The sequence below is a fragment of the Pteropus medius genome, unplaced genomic scaffold (assembly GCF_902729225.1).
Source record: "Pteropus medius unplaced genomic scaffold, Ma_sr-lr_union100, whole genome shotgun sequence".
Classification (NCBI taxonomy): Eukaryota; Metazoa; Chordata; class Mammalia; order Chiroptera; family Pteropodidae; genus Pteropus; species Pteropus medius.
This window is the reverse complement of record NW_024340849.1, coordinates 30,131,788-30,158,293: the sequence shown is the minus strand read 5'-3', so window position 1 is coordinate 30,158,293 and position 26,506 is coordinate 30,131,788. Positions and strand designations below refer to the sequence as shown.

Here is a 26,506-nt window from a genome sequence, read left to right as displayed (position 1 = left end):
AACCCAGACAATTTCCCCTAATTTTCAATAGGCCCTAGTCTCTGGTTGTACAAGCTTTAGAATGAACTCAATAAGCAAAATTTCTAAATAAGCACTCATATGAAAAATCACTTATATAATGCAAGTAATGAAAAGCAAAATTTTAACTTAAAAGTAAACTTTCAAATTTAAGACACAAAATGAAAGAAAAAAATAATATTCCCTACAAAAGTATCTTAAATAAATGTATAACTTAAGCATGTTTTCTCCATACTTATGATGTATATGTAAGCTAAACTGCTATTTCTTCTTTTAGAAATAGCTACTGCTTAAAAATATGTTCAAATAATTAAATACACACACAAAAGCATACATAATATTATAAAAGAATATAGCAATCAAAACTTCTAATTCATAGTAAGGTTCCTTCTATTGATTTTATCTATATTACTTATAAAGATACTTTGTTTCTGCAAATTATGATAAAATTATTTATAGAACAACTTCCATGAAGAAAAAGCTTTCTAAAATCTTCATCAGTGTAACTACTTCAACCCAGAAAAATTAATTCAATAAATTTGTCATGTAACTTATTTCATAATCTGGCATTAGAACAACTTGAATTAAGAAAAAGCAGCAGCACTGTATCATTTTCAGGTACATAAAACGCAGAAGTGCATGCAACTTACAAATCGAGAACTGTAACACTGTTAAGAACAAATTCAGTTCTGGAAGTCAAACACTTTACTTCATTTATGTAAAAAACAAACAAAAAAAACATTATTCAAATCATTTTTGTTTTATGCAAAATTTCCTAAGCAATTAGAAACCATTAGAGGAAAACAAAGTTTTAGAACAAAGAAAATGTCTTAGACAAGACGATATAACCTCAGTAGGGAATTTGGTGCTCGGTCTAAAAAAAAATTTTAATAGCTTTTCTAATTAAAAATCACCATCATAAAAAATTAACCACTAAATTTAATTTCCTATTAAGTATACTGTTTTACATCATTTTTATTAAAAACATGTTTTATTAGATTTTCCAACTAAATTAAATAGTGAATAACAGTCGCTTTTATTGCTGATTTATGTGCTTTGATAATTACTTCAAACTATTCTATTCAGCTAAATTAGATGCAATTTTAGTCACAAACATATTTTTACTAAAATTTTATTCACATATACATAAAGTGGTAAAAGTATTATGTGTGTTTTTGTGTGTGTGTGTCCATAAATTAAATCCAATGTGTGCAAAATTCAAATAGAAAAAACTGCAAACAGACTGTACCCTTTGTTAGACTAGTAGAAGAGTGTTTTCAAAAGTATTAAAGAACCACAGTATCTGGCAATTGTCATAACTAAGAAAACACTGTTAACTGAAACCCACACAAATTTGCATATCAATCCTCACTCAGGTAGTGCAGAAGGTGACACTGGCCAAAAACAGCATTTGAGCATGAACTACACCTACATGACTCGATAGCCTTTAGACAGCTGCCATCTTGCCACTCCAAAACTCCCAGGTAGAAATGTGAGCAGTATTTTCAACAGTATGGTCTGGAACATTGGCTCCATGCTTTTTCCTACGTGATTGTTCTAGTCATCCCATCTGAGGTGGGTCTCCTGAATCTGTACCATTTTTTTTTTTTTAAGTTCCCTAGGTAGGAGTCTATGCTGCCACCTCAGCATATAATCTAAATTAGGACAGAAGAAAAAGTGAATCTCCCACTATCATATCTTTCATCACTTATTTATCTCACAACTAAATTACTATTTTTTAAGTTTACTCTCTTCTATGTTTCCACTCAAAACAGGACTGTGGTCATCAAGATGCGCATGATGTACACATATATGCATCATTGTTCTGAAACAAATACATCCCAATTTCAAAAACATTTTGCTTTCATATCCTTCATGTTCTATTTTAAGGTAGGTAAGAGATTGGACTATTACGTTGAACCATTATGGCAACTTCATATGGTTCAACCTAATATGTCATGTTCATGCCTGCAACTTCATTGCATGATTCATTCTAGGGTTCAAAAGATATGTGAATGATTAATGAAATATTGAATCTCTCACCACTTATCCTTGACTAAGTATACTCAAGGCTCCAAGTAAGAAACTTTTTAGAATTATTTCTCTGAATGAGATAGTTGTTCTCCATTTTGGCTACTTGTTCCCTAAACATGCTTCCTACTTTGGGTGAATGTTTTATCATGTAAGTCGTAGTGGGAGGCAAAGATCTTCGTCATGGAAGCCAAAGATGCTGAAAAAATCTTGGAAAAATATTTAACCCCAAACTATTTTTTTTCAATGAATTTGTTAATAGCACCTCTTTGGAAACCAGTATGCTATGGATTATCACATGAGAAAACTGTTTGAGACCAACATTTTCTCAAATAAAGTATCTTTGCACCCCTTGAAGCAGAAATCTAGATTCTAGAGGGGGATATTTGTTTTAGTCATTTGTTCTAGTCTAACTATAAAGGACTTTGAAAGACTAAGTGAACATCAGTGGGATTTAATTTTTTTTCCCCAAGGATATTCAAAACAAGATATTTTTTTGAGTTTTAGTACTCTCTTCGTACCTTTGATCCTGAGAGCGACAGCAGTTTTAAAGGAAAATTATGATTTTATTCAAAGGTAAGCAATTCAAATTATTAAAATGTAGAATACTTGCCTATTACTTAATTGACCTGTAATATTTTTATAACATATAAATTATTAATTTTCACTAAACTGATTTTTATGGTAAAAATTTACCTGTTCTTAGCAGTGAAGTAAAGACCTGAAGTTCTTTAAAGTTTATTGTAACTAAGCATAATTTTGTAAGACAGATCTATCTATCCATCCATCCATCTATACACACTGTAGTTTAATATTTGTATGCAACTTAACCACTAAATTCCAATTCAATTTTCTCCTATTGATCAAAAATGGCTTGACCAATTGAAGCATATCAAAACATTTCTAGAATGCAAATATTATGCAGAAAGGGGGAAATTTTCAAATTCTGAAAAATGAATTATGCATTTCTAAATGCTTAATAGAATTATCAAATATATCTTTGAATGAAAAAGTTGCCTCGAATATATTTTTTGAAAGTCCATCATAAGTAGAAGGTGAAATAAATGTTGATGAACCTTTTAAGAAAATTTTTAACTCAGAAAGTCCTTCTCCCTCTTTTCTTGTTTATAGTCATTACCACATCCCTTTGCCTGGCATGCAGGATGTTGTTTATTAAGATTTAAATGTATAAATAAGCCATTATTTGATACATTAATGAAGTACCAAATATTGAAAATAAAAATTACATTAAAAAGTTTCTACATTACTCCACTGAGTCAAGAGACAATCAAGGGACACTGAACACTCTCTTAAGAGAAATATTCTGTGATGCCCCAAACAAAATCACAGAAAATGAGCTAAAGGAAAATGTATACTTTTCTCTATTGCAATCTCTTAGTTTTAAAGCTGATTAAGTTCATGAATAGAAAGTTGAGGGTATGCCTCAAGTTCCCCTTGTATTGCTATAATCTTTTTAAAAAGTCAAAAAGAAAAAATATAACAATTTTTATGTCAAAAATATAGAAATCCTGTTGTTATATATAATCTCTGAGTGTAATAAAGCACAAATATTCCCTTACAAAAATATTAATAGTTTACAATACAGTATTAAGTCAGAAAAGCAGTTAAAGTGATTCTTAGAAAAGTATTCCTCTATCAAATGAAATTGAATATTTTAAACTGAAACTTTAAGTCTGTTTCCAAATCTGACACTTCTTTCACCAGACGTCCTTTAATAAATAATCTCAGACAACAAAGAACAAACAGATCAGCTGTTCTTAAAATGTACAAATTCAGAATAAAGTAAATAATTGGTTAGGGAAAATAACATTTTTTGAGTTAATCCATGCTCCCACTAATTCCTACGATCTGGGATTTAAAGACAAAAGCCTGAGTGACAACATTTATACTTGTAATCCATTTAAATGAATAGCAGAACAAAAACATGTACAAATTGATAAACATTTGAGTACAGAGCACCTTTAAGCTTTTTGATCCAGGAATGCTGTTTGAAATTCTGTAAACCACAGCCATTGCATAGCAGAGCCTCCTTCACAATAAGCTCCTTTCACTCCACAGCAGCTTCAAAAACCTCATGCTTTCATGAGTAAATCAAATGATTATACAACCTTTAAATGATTTTAACCTAAAGGCATTATTTTAAGTCTATGAAAAACTTTGAAACAGCTTAATGTCTTTTACTCAAAAATGAATGAAGGTGGTCAAAAGGCAGAACTTCCAATTATAAAATAAATAATGCCTAGGGATGTAGGGGATAGTATGGTGGCTCTAGCTAATAATACTATATTGCATATTTCAAAGTTGCTAAGAGAGTAGATCTTAAAGGTTCTCGTCACAATAAAAAAAATTGTAATGATCTGTGGTGATGGATGTTAACTAGACCTATTGTAGTGATCATTTTACAATACAGACATACTATATAGAATCTTTATATTATATACCTGAAACAAAAATAATCTTATATGTCAATTATACCTCAATTTTTTAAAATAAGGGTAAATATTTTGTATGAAAAGATTCAAAATTTTTGTGCATTTTTAAGATTATATTCTGATTATTAAGGAAGCATTATAAACTTAAAATAAGCAAGAGAAGCTGATTATGCATCGATCTTGAAGCATTCTTCTCTTTTCTAAATTTTTCATTCTGGATCGTGTCATCTTATCCTTTACCTAGTTATCTCACCTGGTGGTAGCAAGATATTTCCCTCTTTTCCTACCTTTCTCCAATATACATAATAAATATAGCTCCAAAATGATGTGTATTTTATAGTCTTTCTTTCCCTTGGTACTGAATGGATTACATATCTTCTATAACCATAGTGAGATGAAACAGAAAAAAAGTGGATTTATCTAACTATAGTTGGTATACTATGATATATTTGGTTACATTAGCTGCAGGTGTACAATAGTGATTCGACATTTTTATACCTTATAATGTGATCACTCTACTAATTCAAGTAATCATGTATCACCGTGCAAACTTATCACAATATTATTGACATATTTCCCTTCCTCTTTTCACCCATCCCTCTACTTGCTCCCTTCTGGTAACCATCCCTTTGGTCTCTGTTTCTATGAGTCTGTTTTTTTCTGTTTTGTTTGTTTTGTTTTTGAATTCCACATATAAGTGAAACCATACCGTATTTGTCTTTCTCTGCCTGACTTATTTTACTTAGCATAACACCCTCTAGATCCATCCATGTTGTCACAAATGGCAAGATTTTATTCTTGAAAAAAAGTTTTTTACTCCCCATTTTATATGGTGTCTAATAAAGACATTGTTCTAACTACCTGTGTTATAATTATTTGGAAGGATTTCTAAAAATCACAATACGCTATTTTGATTTCTTTAAAATCATATCTAAATTACTTAGTGTTAAAGAAAATAGAATATTTTAATTCAATTTTTTTAATTTTTATATTGTTCAGCCCCAACATAGGCCTAGTACCTAGAGCCCCGACTGATTTGAGAAAGATAGGCACCAACTAAAAGTTTTACTACTATAAATTCTTATTTTTATAGAAGCAAGAATTTTCTCCCACTGGTTAGATGAACTGTAACCAAAAGTGAATGGTATCATGTAAACTTTTACTCCTTTAGATTGTATGTTTCGTGGAGGTAGAAACCATGTCCATTTTTGCTCACAACTTATATACATCTCTTAGCATACAGGAAGCTCTAAAAGAAAGGTTATATTAGATGAGAAAATCAAGATACGGAATAGTGTAAATGATATGAACGTATTTTTATAAAACAATGACAAAATCTGAGTGTGTACGTATGTTTACGTGCATGTGTGTGTGTAGAGAAAAATAAGAAATGACACAGTTTGTCACTATGGGTGACACCTAGGAGACTGCTATTGTCAGAGGGAAGGAGAAAAAAAACATTAAAGTATATAAAACTGGTATTACAACAAGTCATGATTATAGTGAAAAGTTATATTATAATTATACAAATAATGGGGCATTTAGGAACTATCTCAAATGGAGCAACTAAAGAAAAATCAAAAGCATAACAAGATACATTAACTAATATGGTTTTTGTATTCTAGAAAAGAAATATCTAATAAATAAGAAAAATAATATAGTTTCACACAGAAATGAGTGCTCTGAAGAATGTTACAGTTTAGGTAATAGATAAGGAGAGATAGCCTGAGCTCAGGAAAGATATCAGAGCTGGGAGCTGTAAATATGGTATTCATCAGGCTACAGATGGTATTGAAAACCACATGATTCCATGTGATTATCTAGAGAGTGGGTGTGATCAAGTAGAGAGTTGAGGGCTATACCCTAGAGCACTCTAACATCTATAGAATAGGATATGGAAAGGGAATCAACAGAGATGACTGAAAAAGCAGTCCACCAGGAAACAAAGTGTATGTTTTCCTTTAATGTCTGTGTTCAGGGAGATGAAGAGTAAGATCTGACTAATGAATCAGACAACATGAAGACTGCTAGTGATATTCACAACAGCAAGTGAAGTGAAGGAGCAAGGGTGAAAGCCTACTTGAGGTAAGCCAAAAAGAACAGAGGTGAAGAGTAGAGACAATGAAACAACTCCTTCACTGAGTTTCACTGTAAAGTATATTACAGGAATGGTGCAGAGAAATGGTAGGCAATAAATAGAGGGGCTCAATGGGATCAGTGGAGGCTTTCTAAAAAGGATATGTATCATATCATGTTTGTATGCTCATCGTGGGGAAAACCTATGATGTGGGAGAAAGAAGAGATAATTTCAAGAGAAAACTCAGAGAAGTGTGAGGAAAGGCTTAGGCTTAGGTTGAAGAAAAAACAACTAGATATGTGCTTATCCTTGAGGCATACATCGATATATGATGAAAAAGTGCTTTCTCCTAAGAGCAAGTAATATTCGAAATTATTCTACTGCATTTTATTAAAATCAATATAGATTTATGTCACATCAGCTGTTCCTTAACCAAAGATCCACAACTGGCCATTTCAATCAAGAAAACCATGATAATGCATCATGAGAGACATTTTCTGGTTATTTATATTCTCCAAAACTGTAAACTAAAAAATATGATGGTACAAACAGGTAAAATATATGAAAAAAGTATTAATAGAGTGAGAAATATTTTTCAGTTATTCTAGGACCCCAGTGCTATACAATTTCCATTAAAAAAAACCCAACTCTGAAGATGTCTACTTATATTTTAGAAGAAAAAAGGTAATTTATATTTAACCCACTATAACTTCATTCTTAGAAATTTCTCAAATAAATATCTTTAATACTGCAATAGCTATTCTACTGTGTAACAAATAAGATATGATTTTAAAATCACTGATCAATGCACTCCTCCTTCTTCGTAACTCATGCCAACAAACATCTTTTAAACTCATCTGAAGTATGAAAAAGAAGCCCACCCACGCCTTTTTTTGGACTTTTTTGTATACTTAAAACTAGGGATTTCTTAAACCTAGACAACATAAGCATAACACTAATAGCAGCTAGAAATGTAGCAATCTTTTACAACGAGTATTTAATACCAAGTTTATAGACAGCGAGGAAAAACTTTTATTTCCCTACCTACGGATATAGGCACAAAACTATAGACATAAAAAGTTCATGTAAGCCTATTACAGGAATAATATACTAACATTGAATAAAATTGGTCAATTTCCTTCTATTTATAACCCTTAATTTTCATTCACAATTATCCAAGGTACATTTACTTGCATGTATAATTTTATAACTTACAAAGACAAAAATCTACAAAAGTAGTTTTTAGAGATCTCTGAAAATATTAAAACTTAAAGTGTTTTAACTACCAAGACTACTTTCTCCACATATTTAGTCTTCTTCCTGTCATGAACAATGAGATGATTCAGGAATCTTCAATGGACCCAGGAAAATAAGAGATCATAATCTTTCTCTCCTTTACAGCTGAATAAAGTAGCTTGAACTCCCAGCAAAAAATTTTCTTACCCAGGAAAATGACTCTAGTAAAATTGTATTTTTATATAAAAGGTTTTTAGTAATAACTTTGTCTTTTAGTAAAAGAAAAACACCCAAATTATTCTTTTGGTCATATTTAAACTCTTAATTCAGTCAGAAGAATAATGGCCCAAGAAACCAAAGCTAAAAAACATTACCACAGGAACCCAAACTACACTGACACAACACATTTTAAGTTCAGGGAGCAAAACATGGGCAAGCTTGAATTTTTACAACCAACATCTGTTTATAAATCAGTCTCTCACCCTAGTTTGAACAAAGTACTTGAGTCTCAAAATAATAAAGTGGATAATAGAACCTGAGTACACAGAAAAAGTCCCCACAGAAAAAAATTGACACAAGAATAAGAGGTGATTGTTTTAATAAATTCTGACTCAGACTTTGTTGTTCCTTTGTTCCTTTGTTCTGTGTATTTGTTCAATTTGAAGGGCTTACCATCTTGCTGGCCATGAAGAGCCTGGGGACTCTGCATTCTTTCCTCAAGATTGGAGCTAAGATCAGAGTTCACTGCTGACATCCGTGTGGAATCGCTCATATCAAATTCATCACTTTCTATTGAACTTTCATCCTGAAAACAATTTTAAAATATCAACAAATGTCATAAAATGTAATACATTCGAATAGTGACAATTTTATTGATAGGGTCCATAAAATTTAGCCAGTATGCAAGCTTTTACAGAACTCAGTAAAATATGTTACCCATTAACAGAGACTTGAAATAACAAATAACTGAATAATCTCTCCGTTTCAGGAACTTCAAAACTTGTGAAGTTGCTTCAAATAATGTATCTATGTACAGGCAGATTTAAAAGGTAAAATAATATGTTTAGGAAAGATGTAATTGGGAAATTATCCTGAATAATAAAAATAATAAAATAATAAAAAACCTTAACCAAAAAATATACATTGGCAAAAAGGATGGACTCTAATAACAGACAAACTTACATGGCTAGATGCAAAGTCCACATTGTTGGAAAGCAAGATAACCCTAGCACATCCTTTCTTTTCTTACGAATGAATATAAATTGTATAGCAAGCACAAAAAGGAATCCTAGGTAAAGTGATAAAGATACATTTGCCAAAAGCCAGTTCACCAAATAGTTAAATTAGCCAAAGGCCAGTTGGCCAAATGGCCAATTCATCAAAACTTGTCAAGCGTCATCTTAACCAAATGTAAAATATTTTGCTGTAGTCGTTTCAGCAAAGCAAATTCCTTTAGGGAACTGACTCTTAGATGAATGGAGTGCTTATGGAGGCAGGAAGGCCTGAGAAACCTGTGTGAAATATTATAAATATTTATTGAAATCACAAGGTTTCATTTTAATTTGAAATGTTTGATGTGAAAGTTTAACATTAATATAATAATTAGCAGTAGCAGTGGTAGCAGTGCTATTTATGTTGCAGACACTGTTCTTCATATTTGTTCATTCACTTCGTCTTCATCACAGCCTATGAGTTAGTACCAGAATTCATCCAATTTACAGATTGATAAATTGAGGCACAGAGCAGTTAAATAATTGGGAGTCACAAGCATCACCCAGGCTTGAGAAAATAGCTTCTTTGAATAGTAAGAGTAACCGTGGCTTCATAAATGACATCTTGGTGTCAGCAAAGAAGCTGCTATGGCAACAGGGACATTCTAATGAACTTACAAATTGGCCTTCTGATCCACAGGTCAGATCAAGGTGATTTGGTTGTCCTTCCTTTACTAAAGGTTTAATGATGTCTGGGTACACTGAGTAGCACTAACTCTTCATTAATTCAGCAAGGAAATGCCACCCTGTGAGGCCTCTGGGCAATCGGTCACATGGACTTCTCCCAGCGGCATGCCCTCTCTCTCAGTACCTTGTTTTCTCCAATTCTAAATGCTAAGAAAACCCAAAACATCTGAAAAAAATATATATGTTAAAAGGAGAAAATGACAGAATTCAATGTGTACATCAATGTTATAGATGTGTACCATATATCTACATATATATATACACACATACAAAATAGATGATATAGATATCCATTATATATACTGTATATAGTGTCTGTGATGTGATAGTAATTTAAAACACATTCTCTAGAGCTAGACTACCTGGTTCCGATCCAAGCTCTGCCACTTATTAGATGTGTTATCTTAAGCAACTTTTTTGTGCCTCGATTTCCTCATCTATAAAATGGAAATAATAATAGTTTCAATTTCATAGGGCTGTATGAGAATTAAGGGCGTATAATATATTTAACATTTTTAGAACAATGTTAGATACATAATAAGCACAAGACTTTTTGATATTATGCAGAATTCTACAGTATATAATATGATTCATACTTATTATAGGAACATATATAAAAATAAATTTAAATATAATGGTAAAGATGACCAACATGTGTTTATAAAGTAGCCTTATATTCTATATAAACATAGTCTTTATAGTAAGCACTTATTATATATACTACAAATGGCTAACTACATGTAATCTAGTATAATATCATTTTAATGGTGTGTGTGTATATGTGTCTAAAGAAAAGCTAGACACAGAGTCAAGTCACAGTTTCTGTTCCATAGAATGCTTATGTAAACTGCTATAGTACATTATAAATAATCAATATACCTTTTATCACCACTAAATGACATTCTTGTCAACATACGTTTTAAGAAATGCGGACAAGATTAAAACGTTTAGGTAACCAAATGTATCTGTTTTGTATTTTTATGTTTTAAAATCCACTATTTTAAAGTATTTATGATCATAAGTGACAATGATTATGACTATTTTAAATATTTTCCTCCATGATATCCTATGAAATATAATTTGCATTTCACAGTTCTACTACTTATAAGAATATGAATTATCCAACTGCTTACTTATAAAGGGCTTTAATGAAACTAAGTACATGCATTCATTCTGTAAGTTCTATTTTAATTATTAACTAATTAAATTATTATCTTTCAAAAGGTGGCTAAAGTGTATAAAAATATAATATTGTATTTTTTTTATTATCAATGTAGAGATAGTGCTAATCACTCTAGGAAGAAATCAGTGAACATTTCTAAGAGTAAAGAATCAGAAAATTTGATTGATATGATATTAAGTATTTTATTTTATCCATGATCATCTTTAGGCCAATCATCTAAATCTTTTCCTCTTTATTTTGTTTTAACAACCTGTGGAGAAAAAGAGTCTCCATATTTTACAATGTGAGCTTATTTCTCATGTAACTAAAACCTCACAATAATAAAAGCCATGCCAACCATCATAGAATTCTGCTTCCTTGAAACTTAATTAGAAAAAATTAGACTAAATATTTATTGTGACAATTTTCTTCCCTGTCTTTTCTCTTTTAAAATGGTCCTTATTATTTCCCTTTTAAAATGGCACTTATTAATTTTTAATAAACTTTATTATTGAGCTTTTATTTTTATTTTGAAAAGTTGCTTGAAATTCAGATTCCTAATCTGTTTCCTATTTCATTTTAGTTTTCAAGTTCCAGATTTTACTTCTATGAGTCTCCACCATATATCACGTGATTTCCATTGTTATTGCCCCATTGATTCAAGATCTTTTTTCCCATTTCCTGAATGATGTAATAATAGTCTCCTAGTTATCTACCCACCTCCAAATTCTTCCCTACCAGTCCTGTTCACCAACTAGTGCCAAATTAATCTTCCCATATCAGAACAAGCCACTTTTCTGCTCATAAATTTGCAGCTATATCCAAGTCAATCCAAGTCTACCAAACATTAATCAAACATTCAGGGTTTTCCATAAGACTGCTTGAAAACCACTCTCACCAACCTCATCTTTGTTCTGTTTTTCACTTACCTTATGCTCAAATTAACTTAAAGCCTACCTTACTATTAGCCTTTCTGTGAAATACATCACTTCAAACCTTAGTGTATATGAGTGTAGACCTTGTTAAAAATTCAGATCACCAACATGCACCTTAATAAGCTCTATGGGTGCCGTTAATGCTGGTTATTCAGACACTGCTAGTCAAGAAAACATTCTGCAATGATGGAATTGCTATGAAACATTCCCTATTCATTGACTATCAGCCACACTTGGCTACTGAGCACTTGAAATGTGGCTAGTGTGACTGAAGAAATGAAAGTTTTAGTTCATTTTAATTAATTTTCATTTAAATTTCAATATCCACATGTGGCTAGTGGCTACCATATTTGGACAGTGCAGCTCTGACAATTCTCTTTGTTGGATCTTGAAAGTATATCCAATCATTCACTATTAGCAATGCAATAAACATACTAATACATAAATTATTTCATATATCACATTTTTTAGTATAAATTTCTAGTCAAATCATATAAATAACTTTTAGAAGTTTTACACAATTACTGGCCAACTCTCTGAGAAAGTTTGTTCCAGTTTAAATTTCATCAACTTTATAACAAGGTCAATTGGTCTTACAATGGATATAATATTTTGTAATTTTAAGGGATCCCATTTCCTGGCCTTCTTTATTTCCCATAATTTCATTTAGTATCTTCTTATACACATATTTTCATTATTTACTTCTGCTATTGTCTGTCCCCCCAACACTAGAAGATAAGCTTAGCAAAGGCAAGATTTTTGTCACTTTATTCATTTTTATTCATTTTTATTCATGTTTATCTCCATTAACTACAAGAGTGCCTGTTACATAGATAGTGCTCAGTAAGTATTGGATGAACTAATTTAATTAACACTTATTATAATTTAAATGTAACTGATCACAAAGGACTATCTCACTTGAATTTTATTTCAACATGACTTACCTTAATTAACCACTTTCCTATCTTTCGATAACTACAATTTCTAAAATTTTATAAATAATTTAACTAGTCATTTATCTGAATATTTTTAAAGCAGTATATATCCAATTTTGTATTTTCAAAATGTAAAGATAAGAGTTATTTTCCTAGTCCAGTTATAAATTTAAAAGTATCTATTTCCTTTGGGTGAAAATACTTAGGATTTTTTAAAAGCAGAAGGACTCAGCATATGTGAGTTTTATTGTTGGCACAAAGTTTATCTTCTTACTTTTTGGCCTAGAAATAAACATATCAACATCTAAATGAGCTTCCTACAAATAATTTGACAGCCCTAACTAGTTTATGAAGTTTTTAATATTTTCAATTATGTAATGAATCATAGAAATAATTTTTCCATTTTCAGGGATAGATAGACATTAATATTTTGTTAATTGTAATTCATGTCTTTAATCCAATGATTTAATTACTATTTATTTAATCATTTATAGGTAGCCATCTAGTATTGGAATCTGACATTGCCACTGTATTAATACAGATCTTCTTATAGAGTGTACCCTTTATAAAATCTTTCGAGATAAAATAATTCTATAAATATCATTTTGAAAGTAAATCTGCTCAAATGAAGAGGAAAACAAAAAATTTGATTTGAGTTTTATAAATAGCTCAATGAAGTCACTTTAAAAGAATTTAATAATTCTTCACCAAAGAATGCTATATTTGAAAAATAAATATTTAACCATATTTTCTGTTCTAGAGAAATTTCAAGGCGAGAATTTATTAGCCTGAGAAACTATTCCTAATATAGATAATCTGAATATATCTGTTGATTAATGGCTACTAACTAGTTAATAATGGTTTACTAAGCCCCTATTGTTATGTCTTTGGGGATTTATATACAGGGTACATATACAACTTGGTCCTTGCCTTCGAGATACTTCAACTAAACTTGAGAGTTAATTGGTATACTAGAGAAGAATATTCAACAAATGTGCATTTTGTGTCTAATATATGCCAACAAGCATATTGCAAGATTTTTACTATGCAAATTAAATAGAATAATTTGAAATATCAAAACATCTCTAATAAGAAGAATCACTACAAATTGTCTCTAGAAAATGCACAGAAGTAGACAAAAATGCATAGAATGGTTAAGTAAAATATAATTTAAAAATATATGTGAGATTTCCATGGTAGGGAAATAATTCTACTTGGAATACCTATTAAATTGACTTTTCTGATTTCTGGGCAAAATAGCCTTCGTTCTAAGGGCTTGGATACTTTCCTTGGATACTCGTTTGGGATATTTTCCCCTAAAGTTTCTAGCACTTTTCCAAGGCTAGCCTTATGGAAGTCAATTAAGGAAAATTAATCTTCTTGGGAATAAACAAATTCCTACACAGCACTAATGTAGATGTGTTAAGACGAGGAATCTCTGTCACCTCTATCTGTGCAATCCCGGTGACATTCCTTTCATTAAAAACTAAATTACCATCTTCAAAATGCCATCATGCTTAATACAACAGTCATGGTTATCAAACTGCATTTCGACTTGTAAGTAATAACAAACATAGATATTCCCATTTTACCTCATCTTGCTGTGAGTTTAGCAGCTGCAATTTCATGTGCTTCATATAGGCCATGGTAATTGGCATGTTGTAGTCAATCATGCTGGTCACCAAAGTGGGAGGTTTTCCATTATCTGTAATAAAACATTTTTAATGGGTAATGAAAGTGACACTGCATTCTACCTGTAATTTCAGAATGATCCAATTTGTTCAAATTGAAATAAGATTCTAGATACCAAGTTTTTAGGAGATCGGAAGCAGTATAGATAGATTGCAGAAAAAATGGCTGGTAAGTTTCTACAAAGGTGCATTGGGACAAATTAGCATTAGGGATAAATTAGTTATTTCTAACTCCAGAGGAGCTTTTGATGTCCTGCATAACAACAAGTGAAGGCAAAATAGTGATTAAACATAATTATTTGTAATTTCTGTCTTTTCATCTTTTGCTGCAAACTTACTTCCTATATGTACTACTGGAGTATTTGCTCCTTTTTTTTCTTTTCATATTTTTGCCAGTCCACTCATCCTCTGACACATAAGAATGGACTAGCCGAAGTATATCTTTGAGACTAATTTAATTGCTGAGAGAATTTCATAGGTTGGGAAAATAATTTTTAATGAAAGCTAAAGCCAAATTATACTTTGTATGTAAAATTTTCAGTGAAGGAACTCCATACTATTCATCACTTTTACAAATAAGTAATTGGCAGAACTAAAAGGACACCAACAGAACATCAATTTTCTTGCTGAATATATCTAAAATACCATGGAATATACATAATAAATTAAAATTAAAGTATTATTATAGGGAAAAAAAGTTGTTTGCCACAATCAAAACTGTCTTCTGAGAATGGGCACTGAACTACTTTGTAAGTGGATGTTCAAAATTCACTGCCTCCCACTTGAATAAACGAGATGATTTGACTTGTTGAACTGTTTCAGTCTACCACATTTTTACAAAAATGTGAGCTATAAATTGCTATTATGAATAAAATTACTTTAAATCTCACTATTTGACACTGCAGCTACCTTTATGATCTGTTCCATCTGGGTTTAAATGCATTCTTTTCTGGCACTCTGAGCAGCTCATTAGAAATCGTGTCACCGCTTCTCTTGGTAGGAAGGCATAGCTCTCTGAAATCTGCAATGATTCACAAAACAGAAATGTTATTATATAAGCTGACTGAGAGTGATTCAACAGAAATGATCATTGTATTTCCAAATAAGACGCATTATTCCATAGTGGCAGGAAGCACAATGAAAGCATGCACTGCATACCATGCATCATTTCAAGAAATATCTATCCAACTTGATAGCATGTCTCTTAAAAATAGCTAATAATGCAATGCAGAGAAAAAAAATTGATCACATCTGAATGAATGTTTATATTTTTTCATTTTATTTTAGTAAGAATAATCAGTGTACAGATATTTTTGTGAATTTTCCTTATTAAAAATTGCCAACAGTTTTTAAAAGTTACTGCTACAATCATCACAAATTTATCCAATTTTACATGTCTATTTTAAAATTTTGCCCCAAGAAGAATCAATAAACTTTGGATTTAGCATTAATGAGCACTTAGTCATTATTGCTTTTCAAAATATTTTAAGTAAAAATAAAAGAGAATTCTAACTGAACTCATGTATATATTTACTGCAGTGAATCATCCCTTCCACAGAAAATGACACACCTGGAATAGCATTTTGGCCACTTATTTCATTTCTTACTTTATCAGTTTTTTGTAATTTATGTCCACAACAGCACACACTGATTGTCAGAGCAAGCTTTTCCAGTGCCCTATGTAGAGCTTCTATTTTCAGAATCTGATCTAGAGTCGAGTTAGAAATCAATACTCCTGTCATGGATTTTTTATAACACTCTTTTTAAAACGCAAGCTATTTCTCTCATCAAAGCAAATAATTTCTGAAGTGAAACTGATAGATTGCTAAATACCTATAAATAAAAATTAGCACTGACTCAGGCAGTGCTACTAAGAAGTCTGCTATAGGGAATTAGTTTTCCACCATAGCACTAATACTGGTACATGAAATATGAGATAAGCAGGAGGAATGAATAAGTTGTAAATTACACATAAGTGCCAGAGACTTTTTCTCAGAAGCATGCATAGCTATTATGAACACTAATGTACTTTAAGTTTGTAGAAGAAAAAGAATATATGTACCTCATGTGTAATTGAGTACAATTCTACACCAATTCCACTAATGGTGATGGGGTCGACTTTTGTTTATCCATGCTGTAGAATGAGCACAGTATTGAGTAAACCCTACATACTAAGATCTAAAGTTATAAGGCATATTTTTCCTGAATTCATATTAAAACCAGTTGGTGTCACTTTGCCTATACCATTGACTTTCAGGAAAAGAAACCATAAGAATACTAAAGAGAAGGAACAAGTCTATATTTAAAATCTGTCATGGATGATCCATATACAGGTAATTAAAGTTCAACTTTACTAGGATTTTTAAATGTGAAACTTGATTTTTAATATAACTATCATTTGTATATTAAAGTGTCCAGTTTTTTAAAAAAAAATCTCTTTGTACTATATAAGAAAATGCGAGAAAAATAAGCAGAAAAATATGAAAGTATTTCATCAAACTATTTATATTAGTTATTAAAAAAGGAAATATATACATAATTTAAATTCTCATTCATGCTCTCTTATACTTTCTCTAGACCTACACATACACACACACACACACACACAAATTGGATTCCTATTCATCTATTTTACAGAGGTAACTAACACCTTTGCCTGATTTATTTCTCTGATTAGAGATCATTTTTCTGACTCTCTGAAAATCTATTTTACAATAATGCATAAGTAAAAAAAAAAGTTTATGAGGCATACCCAGCCGGTCCTGATATTTTATATTTTAACTCACATGGAGTTACAGTCCATTGGAAATAATAGAGCTGACCAGTAAATTCATTAACAAATAGGATTTGAGAGGAATGCTCCATTGATTTTCATAAAGGATTTCTATTAAATCTTTTCTCTCCTTGTATGAAAGTCTTCTACTGAAAGAAAGATAGGCAAGTGGTGGAATTGAAGAGATGCTCCATTGGCTTCCATGGTCCTGATGCGCTCACTCTACATTCTGCCTTTTTACCAATGCTAATAAAGCGCATGTGTAGGAACCCCTTCTGGAGAGATTTATGATTGGCCATACTCAATTATAATACTTGTCCTCGCTCTACTTAGCTCCAAATCAATTTGTCTTGGAATCATTATTAATCATATTACATTTCTTTATAGTTTACTCTGAAAAACAAGTACCTATAATGGTCACAAACATGTTTGTGTTTATGTGCACCTGTGTACATAAGATATTATAAAGTCCCACTTTATACCTTACAAAAGATTGTTAGCAAGTATTTTATCACATTATTTTCTGTGGTGGTATTCTGGCATAGTGCTCGGAATGTCACTATATGTTGCCTAAGTGGATAAAAGCTCTTATTGGGTACATTTCTTGGTATTGAGAATCTTCTCTTCCCCACCTCATGTTCACTGGGACCCAGAGACTATGGAGTCTTCTTATGTACTGGGAGGAGAGATCCTCTGAACAGACTCTTCAAGTCTCACACTGATTTCTGAAACAATAGTTCTGCGATGGAGGTGAAAAGGGAAAATCATTCCTTTTTCCTTATCTAGAATCTTACCCCCCAGATTTCTTTCAAATTAGGAGTCCTAGGCAATCTTCATTGCTGAGGTTCTCAGAACATTTTTAAAAATGAAAACATATCCTTCAAAATTCTTAAATTATGGTCATTAGAATAATTAAATTTCAGAATTAAAGCCATTTGATGAAATCCTGTCTTTTGATCCTGCTGGTATCCTTTAGTAACCCCATTCAGAAATAACGCTGAAAGCAAATGTGTGAAGCATCTTTTGAACTTGAGTCCTAGGCTAAACACCCCAATGGCCCTGCCCTGATGAAAGGCCCTGTTTCTGTGAATGTTTGAAATTCTAAATCAACTTTAAATAGGTATTCATAAATGTTGATAAAACTCAGGGTTGTGTTCTTCTAGGCTGTCTATTCATCAATGTCCTAACATCTTCCATGCAACACGTAAAAGTAACTGTAAATAAAACCTAATAGTAAGGGACAGAAATAAAAAAATTTTGATTCAGATGCTTGAAATACCATTCTACTAATGCTATAATTAATTATATAAAATGCTATATACATTCATAAATGTCTATTTCCTTGATCCACTTTTCATTTTCTAGGATAGAAATTAGACTCCAAATATACAGTACAGAATATTTTCTTGAACATTGGTGAGGAGAATACTTGAAAATGTATTCTTAGAAATACCTTCATATTTGAGAAAAATAGTATTTCCCTAGAATTTGTTTAGGAACACGGAAATGCTGCAGCTTGTTAGTAATGAGAAGCAAAATATAACATAAATAGATATTAGTCTTGCTCCCACTGAACTAAACCCTAAAGACAATTGCCATGTGACAAGCCAAACACATTGCTTACAGTAGAAACAAACAGGCAAAGGAACAACTAGAACATAGATAGCCATAATGAACCATATAAACTAATGACCTTAACATTAATTTATCAGGTAAATAATTTGAGGTATCTCTTTATTAGAAATGTTATTTTCTAGTTGGATTTTTACATCCACTATTTTAGACAGTGGCTAAAACAGATTTTATGGTAATGTTCTGATAAACATACTGACTGATATAAGGAGATGAAATGAATTGCCATTGTTAGACAGTACAGGACAAAACAAAGAGCTGAAAATCAAACCTACTTCTCCCAAATCCTGGTTTCTTTCTATAGGTTGAATGTATCATGGTGGGCTTATCCAACAGACAGAATAGACAAATGCTCAGGGTCGACGAAAAGCAGAAACATCAAAATAGATTTTTAAAAATTTGGTATTTCAAAAGCCCCAGAATATCAAAGTATTATCACAGGACAAAGTCAGCACTTGTGAAACTTCCTTAAACCTGAATTACAGATGAAAATGTGTTGTTCTTACCACTGTTGTTAAATTTTGAATTAGCTATGGTGAGGGGTTGATGCTGTGGCACAACATAATTTTTTCATTACTTATCACTTCTAAACTTTGAAAGACCTTAATTAATCTGTGTAATGAACATTGATATTATTTTCAATGAAAAGATCACATTCTAAGTCCTTTAAGACTAGAATTCATCAGTAATGTAGAAAATAATAAATTATATATAACATAAATTACAAGTAGAAATGATTTCTCCCAACAAAAAATATGGTAATTCATCTACATAAAAACATTTACACTACAGCATCTTTCGATGGACTAAACAATAAAATTGGCCTCTGAGCAAAGACAGTATGAGATTAATAATCTAATGATAAACTTACCCACCTGAAGAAGGCTTAATGATCAAGTCCCATAAGAGGCACTGCTACTGATATTCTACTTATGGGTGTGTATATATATATATAAATATAAATACATATTTACATATATACATATTTGTATATTTATAAACACATATGGAACACATTTCTGAAAGTTTACTGACAAATATTATGATATAAAGGATGATGAACATTTTACCTTGCCAATATCCCTAGCTTTCTGAAGAAAGAAGAAACGGTACTTCCTTAAAACTCTACAACTACAAAGCCGAATTCTGGCAATTCTTGAGTGCCACTCACCTTCCCCTCAACACAGTTCAGTTAAGGTAAAAATGTCAGTTATCCAAAAGAACTGAAATAAAAATCAACAACAGTTAAATTAATTTACAAATTTCATCTTGTAATTTTGATAATACATAAAGTTTTTTTCCTTTTGAATAGCAGAGTTTTATGTTTAGAATTAAATTTTCTTTCCTACTTGGATCTGAATACATGAAGTAACAAAGTTAGAAAAATTAAAGAAGTTAAAACAATGTAATAAATGGTTGCTTTGCTGTACCTTTTTAGACTGTGTGTCTCACAATTACATGATGGAAATGTATCTTATTAACTGAAGCCATACAATTTTGTAAATTAAGAGCAAAATTGATAAGAGAATTTTAAGACAGGATTATTTGTCCTATATGTCTCTTTTCTTCAGTTCCAAGCATCCTTCCTAATTTTAACTGTCTAATTTCTGAACATTTTCAGTATAAAGGTCCTTTAAATTTACTCATTTTGTGCATAGACCTGCAATTCTGTGGTTTCTGAAATGATAGAGAATTGACAGTTCTCAAAATTAAGATTCTCATTCATTACATAACTTAATTGCTTTGGCTATTTTACACAAGAGGAAATATTTCCTAAACGTTATATGTGTGTTTAAGTTTTTCATTAATTGAGTGTTTAATAAGTGGATTATGCTAAGTAAGAATTTTACATGGATTTTATCAATTAATCCTTACAAAAATCCCAGGAATAGATTATCATCATCACCACTATCATTTCTGTTTAACAGACAAGGAAACTAAGCCTGAGAGAGGTTGTATAATTTCTCAAATAGAAGAGAGAGGACTCATGATAATCTGGTAGCCGATCCTAACCTTTTACTCACCACACTTTTATAGACTTTCCTGATCATCAGTATATAAGAAAGGAAGAAAGAATGAGAGAGACAGAGAGGAGAGGAAGAAGAAAGAACAAGGAGGAGGAGGAGGAGGAGGAGGAGCGGGGAGGGAGGGAGAGACTGACTGTCTCATTCCTAGAGTGTTGCAATATTAACCTCACAGCATAAGTTAATTATGCTAAAATGTTTACAATGTTCCCTGGTGTGAGGTTCTTTATAAAATGCTCTGACCTGTTTCAAGTGACCCTTCTGAATACAATGGGCAGCTAAGCTCTCTGTACCTTGTTTTGGGTTACAAAGTTGCACAGAAAACACATCAGCCTATGTAGGAACAATACAGAGCTCCACCTGAAGGAAATTAACAGGCCATCTGTTCTGTTCCAGCAGAACTGATAGCTAAAGTGCTGACTGTAATATTTAACAGCCAGTAACCAAATGCAAAGGACTTTCCGTTTTAATACAATGTACAAGGAGTATAAGTAGCCTATTTCTAAAGGAATAAGACTTCTAGTTAAAAGGAAATCACCATTAGAGAAGACATTCTTGGTTTAAGATTTGAACCTAACACCTGAACTGTAGTGATTTGAACCTAACACATGATATTGGCGAATCGTGAGCATAAGCAATCACTTTTTAAAGCAAAACAAAACAAAACAAGTTAAATTCAAAAGATTTATCAACCAAAATCACACCATTGTGGCTTAAGGTTACTATGGTTTTAATAAAAGAAGAAAAACAAAACAAAACAGAATTAATGTTATTAAATATCAGTAATTTGGAAAAGTAGTAGACGAATGTTGGATTTTATTAAAAGTTGCACAGAGTGAAGTCCTGGCATGGTTTGCTCCAGTTCAGATACTGAGCTTTAGTGCAAAATAAAATTGACCTAATCACAATAGTTTTTAAAAATTACCTTCTCTACCTCTGCTTCATAAAATGAATTTAGAGAATAGTGATAATACTTTTATTTTAATGGAATAATAGCATTAAAACCATGTTGTTATTTTGCCAAATATCATGCACTAAACTTATGGAAGAATTTGCCCTTGGGGCCAAACCTTTGACATTTTCTATAATAAACACTCTTGGGATTATAAATAGAAAATAAATTAGAAATCCTCTTCCAGTGAAATTTGTTTATCTTACCAAATTTAATATTGTGATATTCTATCACAAACCATCTGCAAAATACATAGCCAGAAAATGAAACTGTAGAAAAATTTAGTTTTAAAAATTAATAAAATTAAAATATGCTTGAACATAGCTTGTAAATCCAAAAGCCATGAAAGACCCCCAATGTCCTGATTCTTAAAGACACAGCACACCATAGCCCAGAGAGACTCCATTCTGAGAAAGCAAAGTCTTGGTTCTGGGCAACATCTCCAATTCAACAAGGACCACTCTGCCTTTACCTGGTTTACGCATTGTGTATCTTTAAATACATCTGAAAGGAGGGCATTAGGATGTGTAATATATACATAATATACATATATGTTATATATGTATACACACATACATATATTATACTCACATATATATAGATATAAATATATAGCCATATCTATATATGGCTTGCAAATGCTGTAACATTTGGCTATAACATTTGGCCCACACATTTTTCTAAATGTGCTACAAATTGAAATGTCCAGCTGATGGTTTGCTCTTATATTTATATCAGTTCTCTTTTATCCATTTCATGCATGAGAAAAGATGAGTAGCAAACAGCATTGTACTTCTACAGAGGAAGTTATTAATTTGTGGAGGTGCATGTAGAAACAGTCTGTAAAGATAAAGAGATTTTCAACTAAACATTTATTTATTCAACAAATATCTATTGAATTCATATGCACTATAATTATCACTGAATACTGTCAGATATGTTTCTATATAACTAATGTACCTGGATATATCAAATTATTGGAATCACCTATTAGTAACTGTATGGTTAATTTTGAAGTGATTCTGAAAAATACTTTTATCCAGACAACACAAACATAAATACTCTTAGGTAAAAAGTGCATTCATAGCAATAATCAATTGGACAAAAAGCCAGACATTTGGCCTGCCCAATCGAGTTTGCATTTACTCGGAACCTCAACAATTTTTGCTTCAGAACCTTAACCACTATTTTAGAAAGACTGTGCTATGTTGTATTTGTCTAACCTCTAAACATCTGCTAAATAAACAACTAAATTCCTGTACCAATACCAAAACCAGGATGCTATTAGATTTGCACTTTAACCCCAAACTCAACACTGCTCCCCTGGTGGAGGATTCTCAGATTTTGTTTGGGTTCCTGTCAACATTACTTGTTTTGCTATGACTCTGATACTGTTATCATTTACTCCACTATGATACTTTCAGTTCCTATCACTGTCCACTATTTCTTTTCTATATTTTTTCTCTGATCATTTTCCACATTCAGTCTTCATACCCATTCATCAACTTCCCTTGCCTTTTTCATTTAGTGAAGGGCAGGTGACCTTGCCCAATCAGAAATATCTCAGATTAATTTTTAAATAGAATTAAGGTTGCTAGAGAAAATATAGCACACCAAATTAAATTTGAATTCCAGATAAATATGCAGTATTGGGACAAACACATTAAAAATTACTATCTATCTGAAATTCAAATATAACTGGACATCTAACATATTATTTCTTAGATCTGGCCACCTTACATGGTACATTTATCTAAGATGAATGAAACTATAGGTTAGAGCCTAAAGATAATTTTAAATTAGGAACAGAATGATATGTCAGGAAAACTGAAAATACACCAAGAACAGAAGCAAGAAGCAGGGTAAGTGGAAGTAGTTCTTGGGCAGTTTGCAGGCAATTTGAAATCACAGTGCTCATTTAAAGTAATGTTTTTCAACTTTTTAGACCAATAGCTCAGGTATAAATATATTTTACATCATAAGCTAGTACATACACACATTTATATAATAAAATTGATCATTTCTATTTTCTATTTCACTTTTTAAAAGTGATCGCAACACACTAAATTGCCTTGACAACTCAATAATGAGTTGTGATACACAATGTAAAAATCACTGGCTGAAAGTAAAGGCGAGCATTCTATTAATCTGAAGAAAGGTGCTATGGTGTTGAGAGAAGATGGTTAAGTTTAAAATGAAGGCTGGTGAATCCAAAGGAGGTCTAAAGCAGGCAGGACTATTTTTAGACAGTTCAGGTCATATTTAGCCACAGGCAATTTGGAAATTTGAGGCAAATGCATCAAATGCAGGGTGAGAGGAATGAAAAGTGAATGTGGTGCAGTGGAATAGGTTAGGTCAGTATCCTCCAGGGATGAAGAAATGGTACAAGTGGGAGGCAAAAGGAAAAGACACTCAGTTTGGGCGAAGGCCCAGAAATTTACTACATGATTAAAAGAAACTAGAGGAGGAAAACAGAGGGGTATCAGCAGTCTAGGGCAACATCAGATGAATCTGGCACTATATCACTATAAATTAGTAGATTAAAGTATAGGCAAACAAGAAATAGAATGTAATTTAATTATAATACATCACTTTTTATTGGAAATAGTTTTTGTTTCATTGATTACACTTCAAATTTAGCTGTATTGCTTTGTAATAAAGAATATTTTTTGTTTTATCTTTATTATAATGATGAACATCTTTAATTTAGAGTTGTATTTTGTTATAATTAAGTCATCAATTGAGCAAATTTAACAGACAATATCAAAAAAAAGAGTCAAATAAACGATATATATCTGTAAATTTGTGTGTGCTGTTTTTATGTTGCTTATGTCAGAATATTTAGCTGTTAAGAAACAGACTGTCATATGAAGGGTTCTTATATTAAATGACAAAAAAAATGAGCAGATAGGCACTGAAAAAGTTTTTCTTCATACATGTTCCCTAATAGTAGAATTAAGAGAATCTCTAAATATTGCATGTAAATAAAATGACTCAGTAAATCAAGTGTTTATACAATCACTTGTAGCATGAAAACTACATTAAAATATGTAGTCACAAATGGGAAGTATGAGACAATTTATTTCCTTCTTTGATTTTTTCTGAAGAGTGTATAGAGAATGATATATTAGTGTTTTTACTGGGTCTTAGGGGATAACAAGTAGAATTCAACCTTCCTGGTCTCAAATTCATTGGCACACTGAAGCTCTCCCTGGCTGCTGTCGCAACTCTCTCTGTTAAAGTTTTCTTTACTTCACCCTGCTAGTCATTGAGAAGCAGCCCTTCTTCTGAAATAGGTAGCCAAGAATATTGTTGCTGAAGTCACTCAAAGCAGGCAAGAATTAACCATCTTAGGGGAAACGGAAGAAAATGGAGAAAGTTAGACTTCATTCTACTAGGGAGTCTAGTAAGTTGCACAACCCTCATAAATTTATGCAGGCAAAGTGCAGTCTGTGAGATGATGATAATGTACCATGGACATGGAATTCATTGACTTCTTGAATTGCTCAACAACTGACAAATAATGAAAACATTTTCGTGATACACCAAGTAGCCATGTGGCTTCCTTCAGAAAATGTCACTCAACTTGGGGTGTTTACTTGTGCTCTAAAGGTGACTTTTGAAAATAGGGAATAGGAATGCATTTTGATTATCACAATAACTGGAGTCTGTGTTGCTGGAACATAATGCTCAGGGGTTACGAATATTAAATGGCTTGGGGTACTTGGGACAATGCCAACTGTCTGCCCAAAAAGCCAATAATGCCCTATCAAGAAATATCGCTTTTCACTATACACATAATTATACAACTAATGAATGCATATAACAAAAGATATCATGTTTGCATGTTCTCTACTGAAGAGAAAAGCATGTCAGGAGAGAAATTTCTTGTTAAAATTCCAAATTCTCAGATGCAGCAGCTAGGTTATCACATTAGTTTCAGAATTCACCTCCTTTCTAATCACTATAGTCTAAGTGCAGAGCCCTGCTTAAATATGATAGTGCTGTAAGTTGACTGAAAGAGGATATTACCAGAAAAACAAGAGTGGAGGAGAGAATGAGGAGTAGAGCAGATAAACGATAAAAAACTAGGTAAAAGTTGGTTTATTTTTACTTATTGTGAAATGACTAAAACTGCTACTGATAAAGCTAATGAATAATAATAAACGATTCTGAGAAATGAATGAAGACATGGCTGGGAAGTATCCATAGGTCACTGAGGAGCACAGATGACACAAAGAAAGAAACAGGCCTTTCAATATCTTGTTAATAGAGAAAGCTCTTTACAGCACCTGTCACTTCACAAAAAAAACTTCATATTTTTTCAAAAAAATCATGTTCTATTCACCTCAATATAATAATATTAGAAGCAATTGTTAAAAACTTTACATGTACTATTTATGAGTTTCAAATCAACTCTATAAATAATACATGCCAAAATCACACATATAGAACTTTCCTTATCAGGATTTAAATCCAAGTCTAGCTGACATCAGAGCTGGCATCATTTTCTTCCTACTACCTCACACAAGTTACCCACATCCTATTCCTTCGTCCTGTTATATTTCATCCCGATTAAATATATATGTAGGTGTTTATACAGGTATACACATGCATATACTTAAGGAA

At 31.7% G+C, this 26,506-nt stretch overlaps 1 protein-coding gene across 25 annotated transcripts in view; it reads right to left on the bottom strand.

Moving 5' to 3' along the window:
• The window catches only part of NOL4 (nucleolar protein 4), a 438,717-nt gene that overhangs the window by 164,477 nt on the left and 247,734 nt on the right, over positions 1–26,506 (bottom strand). For 24 of the 25 annotated variants that reach the window (XM_039843577.1, XM_039843555.1, XM_039843540.1 and 21 more), the window contains 3 exons: positions 15,406–15,517; positions 14,398–14,510; positions 8,488–8,620 (listed from right to left, as the gene is read on the bottom strand). In XM_039843577.1, the coding sequence (XP_039699511.1) occupies positions 8,488–8,620; positions 14,398–14,510; positions 15,406–15,517 (358 nt within the window). Of the gene's footprint in view, positions 1–8,487; positions 8,621–14,397; positions 14,511–15,405; positions 15,518–17,901; positions 17,973–26,506 lie in introns of those variants that run through there. The other variant, XM_039843667.1, reaches the window with a different exon arrangement.